General features: G+C 39.3%; 3 protein-coding genes across 4 annotated transcripts; 1 reads left to right on the top strand and 2 right to left on the bottom strand.

Moving 5' to 3' along the window:
- Window positions 1–2,076: 2,076 nt before the first annotated feature.
- LOC149118638 (uncharacterized) lies at window positions 2,077–3,219 on the bottom strand. The gene has a single exon (XM_089298760.1). It carries the CDS (start codon window positions 3,191–3,193, stop codon window positions 2,096–2,098), a length of 1,098 nt encoding a protein of 365 aa, XP_089154886.1. The 5' UTR covers window positions 3,194–3,219; the 3' UTR covers window positions 2,077–2,095.
- A 1,069-nt stretch (window positions 3,220–4,288) lies between these two features.
- LOC149118637 (uncharacterized) lies at window positions 4,289–6,302 on the bottom strand. The gene has a single exon (XM_089298766.1). It carries the CDS (start codon window positions 4,917–4,919, stop codon window positions 4,308–4,310), a length of 612 nt encoding a protein of 203 aa, XP_089154892.1. The 5' UTR covers window positions 4,920–6,302; the 3' UTR covers window positions 4,289–4,307.
- A 2,183-nt stretch (window positions 6,303–8,485) lies between these two features.
- Window positions 8,486–12,351, top strand: LOC149118636 (phospholipase A2 A2-actitoxin-Cgg2a-like). Of its 2 annotated transcripts, XM_089298745.1 has the most exons (6): window positions 8,487–8,651; window positions 8,730–8,790; window positions 9,580–9,671; window positions 10,578–10,728; window positions 11,816–11,928; window positions 12,033–12,351. In XM_089298745.1, the coding sequence occupies exons 3-6, from the start codon at window positions 9,587–9,589 to the stop codon at window positions 12,185–12,187; spliced, it is 504 nt and encodes a 167-aa protein (XP_089154871.1). In that variant the 5' UTR covers window positions 8,487–8,651; window positions 8,730–8,790; window positions 9,580–9,586; the 3' UTR covers window positions 12,188–12,351. The 2 variants fall into 2 exon arrangements, with proteins under 2 accessions (XP_089154876.1, XP_089154871.1); XM_089298750.1 differs by lacking the exon at window positions 8,730–8,790 and having other exon boundaries at window positions 8,486–8,651.
- The last annotated feature ends 3,481 nt before the right edge of the window (window positions 12,352–15,832 follow it).

Below are 15,832 nucleotides of genomic sequence, written 5' to 3'. Positions count from 1 at the left end.
CTTGCTTCATTGATCTATAATTTGTTTATGGCGATTTTCTTAAAATTCTAGTAAGTATAGGCACTAGCTTTATCAGCTGTTGTCTGAAACATCAGAATGTACAACAAACATGATTTAGACCGAGGCCACGTACACTATAGAATACGATTATATAAATATACACATACATTCTTATATATATGAAGAAACAGATGAACAATGATTAAATGTTTCACTTATCCTGAGAGTACTCTATAAGCTTCTATACAAAATAGAACAAAAAGTGCAGCATATGCCGTGACAGCACTGCGTGACGAACAATAACGGCTGTAAGATTGTGCTGCGCCGACACGCTTATCACCAATGGTCAGCAATCGATCAGACGCAATATTTTGGCGCAGTGCAAAGCAAGCAACTACTACAAATGACTCGGTCGTTTTAGACTTAGATGCAGTGATGTTCATATGTGCAGAAAGATGGTCACAGATTCATAGTATTCGACCAATAATAGGTTGACAGTAGGCGATGTACATCGGACGTTAACCTTGTGTAAACAAAAGCAAACTTCTGCTTTATGTGCGACGAATGGTGAGAGATCGACTAGAAACACGTCAAATCGGCTTTGGACCTGCCTTTTACAGCAAATAAGGTTAAAACATTTCGAAATTATCAGCTCTGTGTCTATTTCAACTTAACATAGGTCAAGTCATGTGGCGCATGTTAAAATATACGTCTGACCCGTAAATTGAAATTTGACGATGGATGGTCGAACATTTGCATTTTTGACGTACTTTGAAAAGCTCTCGCGTCGCTCACAATCATTTGCCCAAAGAAATTTTTACAGGAATCTGTAGACCATCCTTCTGCGATTCAACCACCAGAAGCTTGGTCCATTTGAAGGTTTCGCACATGGTGAAAATTAATTATATTCACCAAGTACTTTTAAGTGAATGAAATACATGTCTTCGAAATTTAATTAGTTTGCACCCAAAAAGACAACGCAACATTCCCTAATATCAACCCAGTACACATTCAAACATTGCACAAAAATATTTGAGTGTTTTAAAGACAGAAGAATGATGTGGTTTTGCATGCGAGGCTCTCAAACTTGCTTAATAAAATGGTGCGTCAAATGACGATTTTACGGAATTTAGTAATTTGCATATTTCTTTGAAATAAAAGGATATTTCGCCAAAAGAAACTATCCAGTAGTTTTTGTCATGCCCTAGCCTATCTACCATAAGAATATGAGCGAAATCGAATTTTCGACCCTTGCCGCGAAATTAAGAATTTGTCTGATTTTTACGAGCAGGCACTCTTAAGAATGGACTTCTCAAAAATTTTACTTAACGCAGAAAGGAGTGATATGGGCCGGTAGTTATTGCATGAGGAACGAGAGCCTTGTTTGAAAATCGGGATAACCTTGGCAATTTTTAAACTATTTGGAAATATACCTTGTTCAAGTGTTAAATTTACAATGTATGTCAGTGGTTTAAATATTTCCAACGCTGCAGAGAACAATAAGAAAGGATGAATCTTATCAAAACCAAATGATTTTTTACAATCAATGCTATCTAATAGTAAAACGACCTCCATTTCGCCTACTTTAGTGAAGTGGAACGTGCATTTTTTCCTATTCACATAAGACGAAGTACGGCGATCTGTTTTAGGCAGATCAGATGCAAGTTCAGATGGAGCACTGCAAAAGTACTTGTTGATCAGTTGCATTTGATATTGAAGCTGGCTGTTGGAGATTTTTACCTTTAACTTGCAAATTTTCAATAACAGAGGACGGCCGCTTTTCATTTATTATTAAATTAACGTTATCCCACATTTTCTCAGTGTTTGTTGAGTCTTTAAGTACGCTATTTAACAAATAAAGAAGCCTCGACTGTGCTCTGTTCTGTTGTCAAGCACGCAGGAAGCGGTAGAGCACGAAAGAAGTGTAGGGGAAAACACGAGACGAAGTCGAGTGTTTTTCCCCACTTCTTGAGTGCTCTACCGCTTCCTAAGTGCTTGACAACAGAACAGAGCACAGTCGAGGCTTCTTTATTTGTTTTATGATAAAGAATCTAATAATTTCCCCACGCATTTGGCTGAATTTTCAAACCAAACTTTATTTTCCAACATAGTATAAAGTACGGAACATTTTATTGATTGAAACGATTTTGTTTCGGTAGATTTTGTATCGATTATAATAATAGCTGTTACGAGTTGTCAACCATTTTTTATACAGCTGATTTCGAACTTTGATCGATTTTTTTAAGCCTTTAGTTACCCAGGGCTTGGTAGACTTAATTTTGATCTTAATTAATTTAATTGGTGCATGTTTATTGCTAATCCTGTTGAATATGTGCAGAAATCTTGTTAAGCCTTCATTTGCATCGCTGCTATTATAAACAGATTTCCAATTTTCATTCCTTAATTTATCACGGAAAGCAATCTTGCCAAACCCTTTAAAGTCTCTAATTTCAATAGTATCAGGAAATGGACTGAGTGTTGGATCGTATGAAAGGGTAAAAACAGGTAAATGATCAGCTATCTGTACTGCAATACTACCACTTGTACTTGAAGATACAAAATTGGAATGAATATGATCTATACAACTTATTGAGGTCTCAGTTATACGTGTTGCTTCAAATATTAGGGGATTAAAGCCTTCGGAATGAATTAGATTAAGGTATTCCTTTGCTATTGCGCTCTTAATAAGTGTATTGATATTGATATCACCTAGGATCAAACATTTACGCTTTGACAAAAAGATGGAATGCAAAACTTGTTCAAATTCAGCAAGAAATTCCCGTTGGGATCTTGTAGGTGGGTTATAAATAACGCTAATTAACAAGCCTTGTGTGTCTACCCAAATATTTTCAATGCCATCTATTTTAAGATCATCTCTGATTGTATAGTCAAAGTTTGACTTTAGATAAGGAGCAACTCCGCCGCCTGTTGAAAACGAGCGGTTGTCTATTATCATACTGTAATCTGTAATTTTTATGCTATCTAGATCGACTTGAGGCGTGATCCATGTTTCTGAGCAAGCAATCATATCAATTTCGAAAGGAATGGAGTCCAAAAGATTGCATAGCTCATCAAAGTGTTTACTTAGGCTTCTGATATTAAGATGAAGTGCCGAGAGTTGCGGCTTACCGACAGAGGAGTTCATTAAGCTCTTCTGCTGTAAATATTCCATGATCATTAAATGATTATACATTTAAATCTGGATCATTCGTGTTATGAATCATTTGTCTATTTTAAACAACTTAATATTGGCAAATGCCAGTTAAAAATAAACTAGTTGTAGGACAACAGAAGGTTTTTATACGTATTTTGATCAATGGAATTAACATCTACGTTTCTCTATACAAAGTTCCATCAATATAAAGTTTTCCACGATGAAATCTTGGCCTTTTTCCCCTCTCAAACGCCTCCTTCATCACATCTCTGAGTTTCGTCTTTTTCTCTCGGTCCTCCCAAATCAGATCCTCTGTGATCCAAACACCATCTTTAAGGTCACGCTTCTTCTGAATAACTTTGTACCTCTCTGGACGATAAACAAACTTACAAATTATCGCTCGTGGCTTAGGGTAACCCGAAAACACTGACCCCCGGTCCGCGGACCCCCACTACGGACCGGGTCCACGGACTACCTACGGACCGGTCCACGGACTACCCCTACGGACCCCTCTACGGACCACCCCCAAAATAGAGTAAGAAACAAAAATAAAGATTTCACTTACTGCTTCTCCGATAGATCACTCATTCTACTTTGTGTCGGTTTTTGCTTTTGTATTCTTCATTTTATATGTAAAGCCGATTAGATCACTATTGATCCAACGTATACCAGCAGGATCATCGTTCCGGTTGCTTGCTTAAACATTCTATAGTCATTTCTAAAAGCTGTTTTCGGGGAGAAGAGATGCCAATGGCAAAAAGACGGAAAGTTTTTACCTTCTGTTTGTGGCTTAATCGGGCTGCAAAAGACGTGATTTTAGGTCGTTCTAACCGACTTGTTTATAATTGAAATTCTGTTAAGCAAATTGTGAAGCCCGGGACGAGTTCACGAAACCGCGGGAGAATGGGCTGAACAAAATGGCGAAGGAAATGCACTCGAAGCAGCACAAATTTCAAGGCTTCCCAGAGCTTTCCCGGTCTTTCATTCATACTTATAGCCACAGCAAAGGAAATGGCAATGTGCAATGATAAAACTTGTGCCCGAGACTGAACCCAGGTCTGTTACATTTTCCCAGCTCAACGCTCGAAATTTCGCCGACACGAGTGATCTATCAGAGAAGCAGTAAGTGAAATCTTTATTTTTGTTTTTTATTCTATTTTGGGAGTGGTCCGTAGAGGGGTCCGTAGGGGTATTCCGTGGACCGGTCCGTAGGTAGTCCGTGGACCCGGTCCGTAGTGGGGGTCCGCGGACCGGGGGTCAGTGTTTTCGGGTTACCCCGTGGCTTATCATCGCTTCTTGCTCCCGCTCGATGGGCGTTTTCAATTTGCGGCTCCAGATTAAGCTGGTTTGCTAGGATATCGTTGATTTTCTGCAGGCAATCCTCGCCAGGAGATTCTGGAATGTTGTGAAAACGAAGATTGTATTCCCGTGAATAGCGCTCGAAGGACGGCAAACGTTCATACATTTGAGCGATTTGCGTGGTATGGTTTTGAACCGAGCTTTCTATTTCATCGACTTTGCATCTTGCATCATGAACTTCTCCCTTGAGCTCCTCGAAACTTTGGTTGAGGGTCGTAAATTGTTTCGAAAGCTTGACCAATGCCGCCTCATTAGACTGAACTTTTGCTCTCAGACTCGAGATGTCCTGTATGATCTTGTTCTGACCTTCGCACAAGCGTGTCAGTAGCTCGCGTACATACGTTTCAAAATCTTCTTCTGGTGCATCACTTGACGGTTTCTTGCTTCCTCTCGTAGTTAATGACATGTTAATACACACAATAACACATGTAGTAAGGTAGATATGAAAAGTAGAAGAAAAAAATTTAACTTTTTCCCTATTTAGCTCGGAGCTATAAATTTCACGGCCATCTTGCTCGGTGACCGCTGACCTCCCCCAAATCTTTTCAATGTAGATTATTTCTGTGGAAGATATTAAGTGCTTGCGTCAGAAATGAAATGCAAAGAACAAATGAGACATATTGCCAATAAAAATTAAAGGTAATCAGTTCACTCGATGAGGAAATCTTTTCACATCCACGTCGTATTAACTTGAACTTGGCTACGACTGTGAAAGCCTTACATGGTGTATACACTGGTCAACAGAATACCAAAAAGTCGAAGAGGAAGCGAAGGAGCGAGCGAACGGGAGGATCGAGTCAATCTCCCGTCCATACTTACAGCTTGGATTTTCCAAGTTAAAAAGGTACGATAATGTATTTACCATACCCAAATACAGCCAAAATTCAGGAAATATTTTTCTGGTTACGGTAATCTGCACGTTGCGCAAAATTGAGCAGACGGACGAGTAGCCAGTCTTGTGTTTTTGGTGTTCAAAACTTTTGTCTAGTACCTCGTCAGTCATTGTTTTAATTCATTTGTTGGCAGTTTCTTTTTCAGAATTTTCAAAGTGCAAATTTAGTGAGAAATTCGGCTGGAAACTACGGGTCCATTTTAGAAACCGGAAATTTCAGGACTGTCGGCAAACATCGCGCACCATTTCAGTTTTGGCGGGAAAATTTGGACGCCTTTTAACCCCACAAACACTCAATTTTTAATTGCGAGCTTCATATTTCATTTTTAATCCCTTCTTTCAATGTGAATCTAGGGAAAATTACTTTACTTGAAATTGGCCTAGCTATATCTGGTCACTGACATGATATCGCTGGATGTCAGGACAGTAGAATACTTACACACACCGCAGATTTCAAGACCTCCAGTTCATGGAGTGTTTAATAGCACTATAATGCGTGGCTTAGGATTTGTTAAGGAAATTTGGTCTCTTATATGACGTTCGTTGCTCCGAGTATTGTCTAAGCAAGCTTACATTAATTTTTTAAACTAACTTTTAGCCGAGTAAACGGATTTAAACCATGGTCATAGACATTGCGTTAAACAGCTGGAATCCTAGAGATCACAAAACAAATTTGATGTGTTTTTCTTATAAAACGCCCTCTTGTTACGGAATCAACGAAGTGTACAGCCACCTAAAATAAAACCATTTAGAGACGGATCAGATACAATTTGATAATGGGTTTGACTGATAACCGCAGCTTGTTGTATCGATCGTTCTCTTCATTTTGCAGCTGACGCCAACTCAACAATATTTTACTACTTTTTGACGTATTCCAAGCTTACCTAGAAAGATAGGAAGTCTTTCCGTTTCCAAGATCGCTTTAAGAATTCTTTTTCGTTGGGCAAATTAAGAAAACGTATATCACGTGCTCTACACATGAATTGTTTAAAGTGCTACTCGTCTATATCACAGGTAATCCAATAATCTGGTTCTAAACTGAGGCGATAAAATCTTAAAGCATCTGCATTAAACAAGTGACTTCACGTAGCCTCAAAAGTGAAATATAACTTGCGAAAACGGCTCTTCCTTAAGACTGATTTACACGACGAAAAACTTTGCGCGCCGTTCCTGTAAATATGACACGCGCACCAAAAATAAACTGGTGGCTAAGTTTCGTTGTGTAACCGGACCCACTGAATAGGTAGTCCGAGCACAGATGAAATTCTGGCTCGGCACGGATGAGAAAACATCGTTTACAGACAAACTTTATCCATACCGGGCTTTGTTTTTGGTACAAATACGATTTTGTGTAAATCGACCTTTAAAAGTGAACAAAGTGTGGAATTACCGACTATTGAATTTAAGAACTCGCTCACGGACTTAACTGATAGAAGCAATTTCATGAGAGGATGGAGGGTAAGAGGGTTAATCCTCCAAATTTCTGAGGTGACCGGGGGCTACAAATAGCAGACCCTGAAGTACGAATGTTGTCCTCGTGGACTTTACACGATTTTCACCCTCAAAGAAAACTAAAGGCATCTACGCAACGCACGTGGTAATCATGATTATCCGCAGGAGAACTGGATACCATATCTTAAAATAACTTGAGAGGGATTGCATGAACTCTCTTACCCTCATCCTCTCTTTTTTGTCATTTTGAAGATACCGCGCTACTCCTGATTAAAATCATGGTAAACAGATCAATTGGCATGGTTAGAGAAAGGAAATAGTGGTGCACTTCACAATCTATTACTCACTGCTATTAAATCATTTTACAAACATATAATTTTCATTTCGGCGCTAATGGATTTTTTAAACGCTAGTTGCAGGTAACACAATTTATCTCATTTTATGATAGTTTTAACTGCCATTTTAATTAATTAGAACATTGCCAACTACAAACGTCACAAGAATCAGGTAGGTCTTAAAACGACCAATGCTTATCCCGAAAGAGAGAAAGTCTTCTAAGATCTCTGTGAGAATTCTTCTTCGTCAGGGAAATTAACAAAACATATATTACTAGCTCTACACATAAATTGTTTCCAGTACTGCTCGTTTATTTCTGGTTCAAAACCGAGGTGATAAAATCTCGAATCATCCTCATTTATGAGACATTAAACAGGTGATTTCGCGAACTCTAAAAGGTGAAACTTAACTTCCATAAGCGACTCTTACTTTTTAAAAGGGCTATTTACAGGATGGAAAATTGTTGTCACAGCTCCGATATAAATGGCTCGGTCACCGAAAAAGATAATGGCCTAGCGCGGATAAGTTTCGTTGTGTAACCGGACCCACTGAATAGGTACACAGAGCACAGATGATGAAATTTTTGACTCGGCACGGATGGGAAAAAGTTCTTTACACACGAAATTTATTTATGCCGGACTTTTTCTTTGTACTAGAACGATTTATATTGAAACCGGGACAAAGAATTTCCGTTAGGTAAATTGGCCTTTAAAAGTGAACAAGGTGTGTAATTACCAACTATTAAATTATTTACGAGTTCGCTAATGGAGTTAACTGTTAGTGGCAAGAGATAGCCCGCCATAAAGGCTTTATTGCTAAGATAACTCCTCTTAGTTATTTTTAGAGCACTTCAGTTTCTAGAATCCCATGAGGGTTTACATATAGCAGACCCTAAGGTACGAATTTTGTCCTCTTGGATACCATATCTAAAAATAGCTTGATAGGAATTACCTTGAGAATAAGATCTATATGAGGGATTAATTCATCCTCTCCTGTGCAATAATGTTATATGTTTGTTCTTTCTCTGTCATTTTGAAGATAGTGAAGATATCCTACTACTACCCTATTAAGAGCAAGGTAAACAGATCAATGAAGTGGTTAGCTAAAGGGAATAGTGGTGTACTTCATAATCTACAACTCACCACTATTAAATCATTTAGAAGCATATGATTTTCAATTCGCTAATGCACTTTTTAAACGCTAGTTGCAGGTGACATATTTTGTCTCATCCATTCCATTATCGCTTTAAATGGCCATTTTAACTATTTAAAACATTGTCAACTACAAACACCACGAAAACGAAAATCAGGTAAGTCTTAAAACGACCAATGAAACAACAAGCTTGCAGCCAACAAATAAATTATTTCTTGCTGTGAAAAAGTGATTTAAAGGCAAAGCAGTTATCTCTGGAATCTTTACTCAACGATACACAACAGAACAAGGTTCCTTTGTTGGCAGGTTGGTTAGCTCTTGTTTCATTTTCCTTCTATTGTTTTTACTGGGCAAATAATTATTGGAAAAATCTTTTTTTCCAAGGTTCTGCTGCGACATAAAAGAGTTTAGGGGTCTGACAAGGGAAACTTTGCCTGTTGTTGAGGTCAGTCTTTGGCTTAATTATTGTCTTATTCGCTTATTTCCTTTCGATCAACAATTGTAAAAGGAACAATTCTTGATTGTGAATCCTGAATTTGATTATGACAGTGCAATCCAAATACCAGTTGCAAGACTTTTTTCACTAGTTAAGCCACAGAAATTCGATAAAAATGTGATAGAGAAATTTGTTTAAGCTCTCCTCGTTCAGCTCCAGTACGTGGCAATTTACTACCCATTTTGCCGCGGTGCTTTCATCATTCTTCCTCTCCCAAAGGGGTTGCTTTATAAAATGATTTTTAAGCTAAAGTAGTGTAGGTTCAAAACTTCTTAAATAGCGTTTCCCATGACTCGGACAGCCTTGTCATGGCATATTGCAATATATACCAATGAATCCCATTGTGCGGACAACCGCGTACCACGGACAATTTTGTTTGTCCCTACACAAAAAGCTTTTTCATTGTCATCTATATAAGCACGGATACGATCAATAAAGGCAGCAGAGAATGTTCTGTGACCTAAATGAGACACTCGCATACAAAATTAAACTCGGTTTATGTTATCTGTGTCCTCTATATTTTCATTGTTTCGATTGACAATGGTCCCGTTAGAAAATACGATCTATGTAGTTAGAGCGATTAAAGTTACGGACTGTTTAAATGATAACATTGTTGTGGTTGAAACTGATAGGAGAGCATGAAGCCAAAAGTCTGAAAGATTCCATAATGTTACTGACACGGTAGAAGACATTATAGTCTAAAAAAGATCTATTCGCCAAAGATCACTTCTGTTACAGTTTCAGCATGTTGATCAAGCTGACTTTCTTGATGTTGATCGTCTTGTGGGACAGTGCTGTACAGGACGCGCTAGCAGAATCCGGTGGCGAAGGTAAGGTGATAGGTAACCCACATAAATATACGATATATTTATCCCGTATTAATCGTATATATTAAATGACCTCCTTCCCATTCTTTCCTTCTCTTCCACGGGTGTTACATAAATCTAGACAGTTTGGCATAGTTCGAGTAATTTAGCGTAGTATTGTTTTTGGCTAGCACAGGCAATCACACCAACCCGAGTATAACTAAGAATTTATCAGTCCACGTGATGGATGCAATTTTAAAAATTGCCAAGTAAAATTTAGTCCAATAGAGCACCTCGATGCAATGAAATTTTCTTAGCAAAAGAAATTCAATATATTCGCATGAGCTCTACCTCACCAAACCCTTGCATCGATACTGAAAAGTTGTAAAGCTTATAACATTGACTTAAGAGTAGCTTTCACTTGAATGTCGAACGTAATTCGTAATTGCTTTGGTTTTGCCATAGTTAACTATGGTTTTGCATTACGACGCCACGCTATAGGCTTAAAAACTCTGTCATTTAATCAGAACTAAAATCAAAACCAAACAGGCTTGACAATCTCGCACAGGTTTTCCCGCCCATTGCGCCGTTTACGTGTATTTGCGTCAGAGTTTTGATTGGTTCAGTGGATTGTCAGTGTCTGAATTTTTGCGATTGGTCATTGGTCTTGGTTTTAACATCGCTGATTTGCGAGCATGCTAAAAACTGCATAATTTCACACGCTACAGTGTCCAAAAACCATTCCGTTCGTCAGATTGGGATCTCACCTCTCAACTCTAGTTAATGACTGCAAAACGATACCAATAAGCTGTTAATCATAACCCGTCCTTTCTCATTCCATCTACTTTCGTCCAATCCAATAAAATACGACTCAGTTTATCACAAACATAAAATTTAAGTGTGTTTAAAATGTCATGTTTGTCGTTGCAGAAGAAGGAAGTACCGATGCCACCAAGAGAGACGCCATTTCCTTTGGGGCACTGATTTACCGCGCTACCGGCAGGAGTCCTATTGATTACAATGGTTATGGCTGCTACTGTGGACTGGGTGGGAAAGGCAGGCCTGTCGATAAACTGGACCGGTAACTATGTCTTTCAGTTATGGTGAAATGTCCAGCTTCTTCAGTTTGGCGTTCTGTTTCGGAGAAAAACATGTCGGTGGTCAAAACATTTTGAAAAACACAATACGTAGGGCGAAAATTGCTTAATATATCAAAGGTAATAACAATATAGGCCGAAATTTGCAGAATATCCGTTGAATAATGATATAACACCGGGAAGATGTCGCGGCAATAAAATGAACGATGGGGTGCGATCCATTCAACCAACCGGTCCATTCGGACCGGTCCGACCGAGAAAAGTGGTCCCCCTCAAAAAGTGGACCGATTTTTTCGAAACTTTTCCGGTTGGACCGCACTGGTCCATTCAGTTTTAGACCGAAATTTCCGGAAATTTTGGTTGAATGGATCGCGCCCCATGACTCAAGATTTTGAAATTCGAGTCCGGGAGAACACTGACCAGTTGTCTTGCCAAGCTGTGGCTTGATTCGCACGAAGACGAGGCTACGACCCAAAATGGCGGTGCGTTGGTTAACTGTCAAAATTGCAGGATTTTTTCTTATCCCTTGCTAGTTTAAGGAGAAGGACTCGTAAAGGCAGCTAAGTCAGCGTCACAGGACAGTTCAGAATTCTTGTTTCGGCTCCTTGATGAGTTCAGCAGGACGCTTTCAATTTTGTCGTCAAGATTTGTCGGTTGAGACAAGTTTGCTCCAGTATAATCGCCTCGATCGTTTTAATCACCGCTGTCACTTCAAAAAGTGCTCCTACGATCAATGCGATTATATGAGAGCAAGTTAATGCCGGTAGCGGCTGGAGCGATCGCGATCGCTTGGATCGTCCGTGTTCTATCCGGGCGATTGAGGGCAGACTGGGACTTTATCAGACTTTATCACTCTTGATATGTAATAAGATACGGTGTGGCTCACTTCACACGTTTTGCAAGGAACACTGATGGACAATTTTTATTTTTTTTGTTTAAATTTAACTCCTCTTTTATGATATTGATGCCAAAACAAGCCTTCTGCAACCTGTACGTCGTCAAGACTTAATCTCTCCCCCCGCTCAGTCCTGCCACTAGGGAAAGGATGTTCCCATTCTATTTCGTTTTCAGGTGCTGCAAAGTTCATGACGAATGCTACAATAAGCTCCAAAAGTCCAGAGTCTGCCCTTTCAAAGTCGCAGTGTATATTTTGGCATATTCAACTACAAGGAGAGGGAAGTGCAGTAAGTTGAAATCCTCTCGTAGACCTTAATTTATCGCACTGAGATCTTTAATCTAGACTTACTGAAAGCAATAAGAATTTAACTGTCTTTTCTTTTAACTTTAGGAAAAGCTTCATACTACTGGTGGCGGGGCGAATGTCGCTATCGTCTGTGCAAGTGTGATGTCGCCGCCGCCCAATGTTTCGCGGAGAGTCGTTACCATCGCAAATATAAAAATTACCCGCAAAGGAAATGCAGGGGAGGCCGGAGAGGTCGGTAAATCTTCAAGAAGGCAGAAAGGAAATCGGAAAAGAAAGAAAGGAACGTAACAGAGAACCAAGAAATTTAATCAGTAATCTAAAGCCTTTGTGGTTGATGTGTTGTTCACACGAATTGCACATTTTTATGTGAACCAAGTTTAATTAAAAGTCAATCTCCTGCAAATTTGATCACGTTGAGTCGATTTTCTCAGTGAAAAAATGTTCCTCTCCTATAAATCTTGCCTTACTGATGCAGTGCAAAGGTGTCGAGAGGTTTGCCGCAGGCAACAAGAATCCTTAGTGACGCTTACTCTACGGAGATAAGCAATTTTTGAATAGGCAGATATTCACGACAACATCCACGCGCGTGGTAAAATCATCCTTTGAAGTACTGGGTGCCATGTCTAAGACCCTTCCACACTTCGTCGGAGGAATTTGAAAATGGAGGTTTCACTGTGAAAACGAATCAAATATTTTCCGTCCAGATTTACGCAAGAGGAATATAAAAACGCGACAATCACCGGTCACTTTGGATTTGTGTTTGAGGAAAACTCGGTCAGAGAAATCACACGATTATCCTAACGCCATCGTTTTCCCAAATACTTTCCGTCCACACGTAAACGAAGAGCGGCGTTTTTCAAATTCCTTCAATTTGAAAAGCGTTTTCGAAAAGCTCCGTTTTCGTGACGTATTAATGAGGAGGGTTGGCCCAATCTAGAAATAAAGTTTCGTTTTCAAATTTCTGCGGGCTAGTGTGGACGCCGCCTAAGAATACCTTGAAGGGGTTACAGTCAGCTGGCACACATGCGCATTAGATACCATTCCATAGCTAGTTTGCATATCACAGGGACGCGATCCATACTGTTTTTAACCAAATATGATAAACATAATATCACAGATTGAGCAAAAGCACACTCAAAACAGGTCTTTCTGTAAACGATTGAAAATCAAGCAAAACGCTGCGAAGATTGAAGTGGAGTTCTAGATGTACTTTGATTTGAGGTTGAGGTGAACCTTTTTCAAAGTGAGAAAACTATTGCCCAGGTCAGCGCGGTCTTAAAGCTGACTTTGTCCCTTTAAGAACGACGCCTATATGGGGGATTAACTCTCTTACCCATTATCCTGTCTGGGTCAGCTGTATGAAGCAGCGGGCATGCGTCTGCCCTGATGAAAATTGATCTACGTACAGACTACCGCAGGTGAAAATGAGTGCAAACTGAGTTTGCTCTGAAGAGTGCAAAGTTGATGCACCTTGTCGGGTCCCCTGACTGTTTACAAGAAAGCCACAAGGATATACTGCGCCTTCCTCTCTGGAAGACGAACTCCATCTCGGGATTCTCCACGGTTTTTCAGTCATATCTAATACCGTCGAGTAGATACTCTTGGGGAAAAGCACGTTTTGAGACTAGCAGTATCCATCCATTTACTGCTCGAGTTTTGGAACATCTACAGCAATGGTGAAAAGACTGCCAAACAATGCAGATCAATGATGGCACTCTGAAAGAGAGAACAATCACGGAAGATTAAAACCCAGAAGAACTGTCCTCCAAAAAAGGAAGAAGCGCTGATGGTGAAAACCCAGAAGAACTGAACTCTGTAGGGGCATGTGAGCAGATTGGCACACAGTAGCAGCATAAATATATAGAGAAGACCGTACCTGCTTAACACAACTATCTAGGTTTATAACAACTTATTTATGGTAACAGTAAATGTGTCTAAACCATTAATCTTTTGACTTCCCTCAATTTCACCATAGATTATTACGTCAATGCTTCAGTTTTACATAGACAAGTAAAAACAAACGATATAATCTCCCGACGTTTCGGCGACCTCATGACGCCATTATCAAGGGTACAAATGAGAGTTAAATTAACAAAGGCGAGTTCAAGAGTTATAACTAATTTACATAGCGGAGGTGGCTACACAAATACTTTAGCACGGATAGAATCCATTTGCACGTTCAAACTCGGTGTTAATTGTTTGATGTAAATTAAAGCATCTCGTTGACAAGACAATCGAATTTGTTCATGCATTTCGTGCAAAATGCAAAGAACAAATGAGACATATTGCCAATAAAAATTAAAAGTAATCAGTTCACTCGATGAGGAAATCGTTTCACATCCACGTCGTATTAACTTGAACTTGGCTGCGACTGAGAAAGCCTTACACGGTGTATACATTAGTCAACGGAAACCCAAAACGTCTAAAAGGAAGCAAAGGAGCGAGCGAACGGAAGGATCGAGTCAATCTCCAACCCATACTTACAACTTGGATTTTCCAAGTTAAAAAGGTACGATAACGTATTTACCATACTCAAATACAGCCAAAATTCAGGAAATATTTTTCTGGTTACGGTAATGTGCACGTTGTGCAAAATTGAGCAGACGGACGAGTAGCCAGTCTTGTGTTAACACTTTTTGATCTTCAAAACTTTTGTCTAGTACCTCGTCAGTCATTGTTTTAATTCATTTGTTGGCAGTTTCTTTTTCAGAATTTTCAAAGTGCAAATTTAGTGAGAAATTCGGCTGGAAACTACGGGTCCATTTTAGAAACCGGAAATTTCAGGACTGTCGGCAAACATCGCGCACCATTTCAGTTTTGGCGGGAAAATTTGGACGCCTTTTAACCCCACAAACACTCAATTTTTAATTGCGAGCTTCATATTTCATTTTTAATCCCTTTTTCCAATGTGACCCTAGTGAAAATTACTTTACTTGAAATTGACATAGCTATATCCGGTCATTGACTTGATATCGCTGGATGTCAGGACAGTAGAATACTTACACAAACCGCAGATTTCGAGACTTCGAGTTCAGGGAGTGTTTAATAGCATTGTAATGCGTGGCTTAGCATTTGTTAAGGAAATTTGCTCTCTTATATGACGTTCGTTGCTCCGAGTATTGTCTAGGCAAGCTCACATTAATTTTTTTAAACTAACTTCTAGCCGAGTAAACGGATTTAAACCATGGTCATAGACATTGCGTTGAACAGCTGGAATCCTAAAGATCACAAAACAAATTTGATGTGTGTTTTTTTTTTATTAAACGCCCTCTTGTTACAGAATCAACGAAGTGTATAGCCACCTAAAATAAAACTATCGATCGTTCTCTTCATTTTGCAGCTGACGCCAACTCAACAATATTTTTCTACTTTTTGACGTATTCCAAGCTTATCTACAAAGATAGAGAGTCTTTCCGTTTCCAAGATCGCCTTAAGAATTCTTCTTCGTTGGGCAAATTAAGAAAACGTATATCGCGTGCTCTACACATGAATTGTTTAAAGTGCTACTCGTCTATATCACAGGTAATCCAATAATCTGGTTCTAAACTGAGGCGATAAAATCTTAAAGCAACTGCATTAAACAGGTGACTTCACGTAGCCTTGAAAGTGAAATATAACTTGCGAAAACGGCTCTTCCTTAAGACTGATTTACACGACGAAAAACTTTGTGCACCGTTCCTGTAAATATGACACGCGCACCAAAAGTAAACTGGTCCGGCGTGGATAAGTTTCGTTGTGTAACCGGACCCACTGAATAGGTAGTCCGAGCACAGATGAAATTCTGGCTCGGCACGGATGAGAAAACATCGTTTACAGACAAAATTTATCCATACCGGGCTTTGTTTTTGGTACGAATACGATTTATATCGTAACCGTGGCAAAAA

The sequence above is a fragment of the Orbicella faveolata genome, unplaced genomic scaffold (assembly GCF_042242905.1).
Source record: "Orbicella faveolata isolate gen_17 unplaced genomic scaffold, um_ofav_v1 contig_1, whole genome shotgun sequence".
NCBI classification, from domain to species: domain Eukaryota; kingdom Metazoa; phylum Cnidaria; class Anthozoa; order Scleractinia; family Merulinidae; genus Orbicella; species Orbicella faveolata.
This window is presented reverse-complemented; position numbering and strand designations above follow the sequence as displayed.